The 3,064-nt window shown below is 26.6% G+C and overlaps 1 protein-coding gene across 1 annotated transcript in view; it reads right to left on the bottom strand.

The window, feature by feature from the left end:
* Window positions 1-748: 748 nt before the first annotated feature.
* LOC100569736 (fatty acyl-CoA reductase wat-like) overlaps window positions 749-3,064 on the bottom strand; it is a 7,588-nt gene continuing 5,272 nt past the window's right edge. Inside the window, exons 6-9 of the mRNA XM_029489745.1 lie at window positions 2,380-2,422; window positions 2,039-2,299; window positions 1,454-1,711; window positions 749-1,360 (exon numbers count right to left, since the gene is read on the bottom strand). Coding sequence (XP_029345605.1) covers window positions 1,282-1,360; window positions 1,454-1,711; window positions 2,039-2,299; window positions 2,380-2,422 — 641 coding nt within the window. The 3' untranslated portion in view covers window positions 749-1,281. The remainder of the gene's footprint in view (window positions 1,361-1,453; window positions 1,712-2,038; window positions 2,300-2,379; window positions 2,423-3,064) is intronic.

Here is a 3,064-nt window from a genome sequence, read left to right as displayed (position 1 = left end):
ATGAAGTTTGAATTTTTAATAGAAGGTTCCTAGTATATTGTTTCAAAGGCAGATGAAAAAAATTAAAAATCCATAATCACAATTTTTTTTATAAACATTTAAAGTTCAAATATTGACAAAATACGTAAAAATTATGAAAATTTGCAAATAATTTTTAGTTTGAAATTCATAAAAAATTTTACTTTAAATCTAAGATTTGGAAACGTGATACAAGATTTTTCATAAGCTTGTCTACCTTTATCAAAAAAAAAAAATGTCCACAAGAAAGTCAAATTAAATTTTTATGAGCATTTCAAATTCATATTTTTACAACATTTGATATCTCACTCGATTTCTCATGTAACGATTTTCTTATTTTATTGTTATTAAAAAACAATTGACTGTAGATACTTGAAAATTTCACTGAATGTTTATATTAGCACTTTCTATAAACCATACAATTTTGAAAATAATTTAACTTTTTTTAAGCTGTTTACGGACAGTGTCAGTTTCTATTTTTTTTTAGTTTTTTTTCTATGAATATTAATAAAATTTTATTTGTTTTGGTAAAAAGCATGAAAATTTATTGCAAGGCTATATATCAGGAGATATATTGATACGATAGCAGTTGAAAAATATTAAAAATATATATGGAACATTTTTTTTTATTAGCATTTAAAGTTCGAATTTTGACAAAATTTATCAAATTTAAAATTTAATTATAAAATAATTATTTTATAGTTAAAAATTGTTACTATTGTAGTAAGTAATGTGAATATTAAAAATACACGGTATAACTTTGAAACTTTATAGTTAGAAATTATACGTAGGTATGCACAGGGTCGTAACAATAGGGGAAGTTGTGAGAGTTCTACCTAGATGCCTACAATATTTGGGTAGGGGGCACAAAAATGAAAAAATTGAATTTTATGTTAAAAATTACAACGGTCGGTGTATTGTATATCTTATTTACAAAAAAGTGAACATTATCAATTATACTTACTAATTGAAGAAATTGTTGAAAATAATATCTAATAATTATAATATTTTTATATAAAAGTATCAAACCAATTATAATAAGGTAATTACGTAGTAAATACAATCGATCTACGTACAGAAAGTCCTTATACTTAATAAATAATTCTACTATAATAGTTATATATTATGTGTCCACAGTATTGGTGAAAATATTATTATGTAGGGAAAACAAGGAAAGAAAACGGGTTGTCAGAGCGCGGTTTTGTAGTTGCCGTTACAATATTAATAATAATGATAATAATCGGTGATCATCGTATCTGATATTTACAGCACAAACATCCAACATATTTGAAATACAATGTAAATAATAAGAAAAGTGCACAATTGATGCAACCAGAATAACCTAAAAAAAAAAAAAAATAATAAAATATTAATAGATGCGCGTTATTTAAGTGATTAAGTGAATATACAAAATTATAAATCTTATAATATATACTTTCGATTTTTCGATAATGCTCTAGTTATGTTATTTAAATCTTCCTGTAGAATATTTTTTCTAATTCCATAAACCATAGTTTGCGTATAGGATTTCCAATCAAATTCTTCGAAACCGAACCAAAATGTCTTGCGATCCTCTTGACTTAATAGCGCCCATAATTTCCGAGTATTACTATTGTCGAATTTCCATTCACTCGTCAAAAACAATTCTAACGAATCCACAATTCTTTCTTGTTTTTTATACATTTTCAACATTCTAAATGTACAAATATGATCATAATAATATTAAACCTTTACATATGATGTTAAAGTTTTTATTAAACTGTGGTAAATGGCTTAAATAATTAATAATGCTTATTGCTTAGTAATGCCTATGGTATGCCTTGTAATGAATCTGACCAAAATAAAATTGGGAGAGCTAAGACTTTAAAATCTAAGATCAATTAAAAATGACTATAGAAAATAACTATACCTATAAAATTACTATTACAAACGGACAAGAAAATCATACGTAATTTATTTGTATGTTAATTTAACGAAAATCATTATTCTGAACGATAATATTATTAGGTACGTTACTTACTTTGTATTTTTACCACGAATAATCAACGACAAATCTACCAACGCAGCCGGTATACGGTGTAAAAAAAATCTCATAATACTGATGAACCAACAATTGTCAGAAAATATACAAAATAAATACCATATTGATTGGAACGGAGGCGCCTGATGGTAAGTTTCATAAATGTACTTTAAGAACATGCGCCAATGTACTGGGCTGTCAAAACTAGACACGTAATTATAAATTTTTGGTTTCTTCTTTTTTTCGTTATCATCTTGATACCTTCGACAAACCAAATGAAATATAAACGATCACGTTTGTGAAAAATATCATGTAAGTACAAACATGGAAAAAATGCATACCGGTTTACCGTATCCCACATTACGCTAATTAATGCATTGGCAGTAGAGATGTTCTGAGTAGAAAATCTGGTACTAAGCCGGGTACCGAGTACTGGCCGAGTAAAATTGTTTATACTAACCGGGTATCGAGTATTGGCCGAGTAAAATTTATAGTACTAACCGGGTATCGAGTATTGGCTGAGTAAAAATTTTAATACAAACCGGGTATCGAGTAATGACCGAGTAAACATTTTTATACTAACCGGATATCGAGTATTGGCCGAGTAAAAATTTTAACACTAATCGGGTATCGAGTATAGGCTGAGTAGAAATGTAAATACAAAATGGGAATTATACTAGTATTAAAGTGTCAACTAACAATTACTGATTAAAAATTATTAATAATATAATTTAAGTCTTTAAACAGTTTAAGCAATCAGTAGTCAGTACTGTTACTGGCCACTGAGTGTTCTGCAATTATAATAAATTAATAACAAAACTTAGACAAACACTGATACAAATTAAGTAACACTAATGTCTAATACCAGTTGTTTAGATATTAGGCAATAGTTATGTACAGTTTTGTTCAATAGACAATAATATTAAATAATGAATGAATATTGTAATTTGTAACTAAAAATTCAAATGTAAATACTAAATAGTAAATACCACGACAATAGTATATTACATATAATGTATTGTGACA

The sequence above is a fragment of the Acyrthosiphon pisum genome, chromosome A2 (genome assembly GCF_005508785.2).
Source record: "Acyrthosiphon pisum isolate AL4f chromosome A2, pea_aphid_22Mar2018_4r6ur, whole genome shotgun sequence".
NCBI classification, from domain to species: domain Eukaryota; kingdom Metazoa; phylum Arthropoda; class Insecta; order Hemiptera; family Aphididae; genus Acyrthosiphon; species Acyrthosiphon pisum.
The sequence above is the reverse complement of the archived record's forward strand: the minus strand, read 5'-3'. Positions and strand labels throughout refer to the sequence as shown.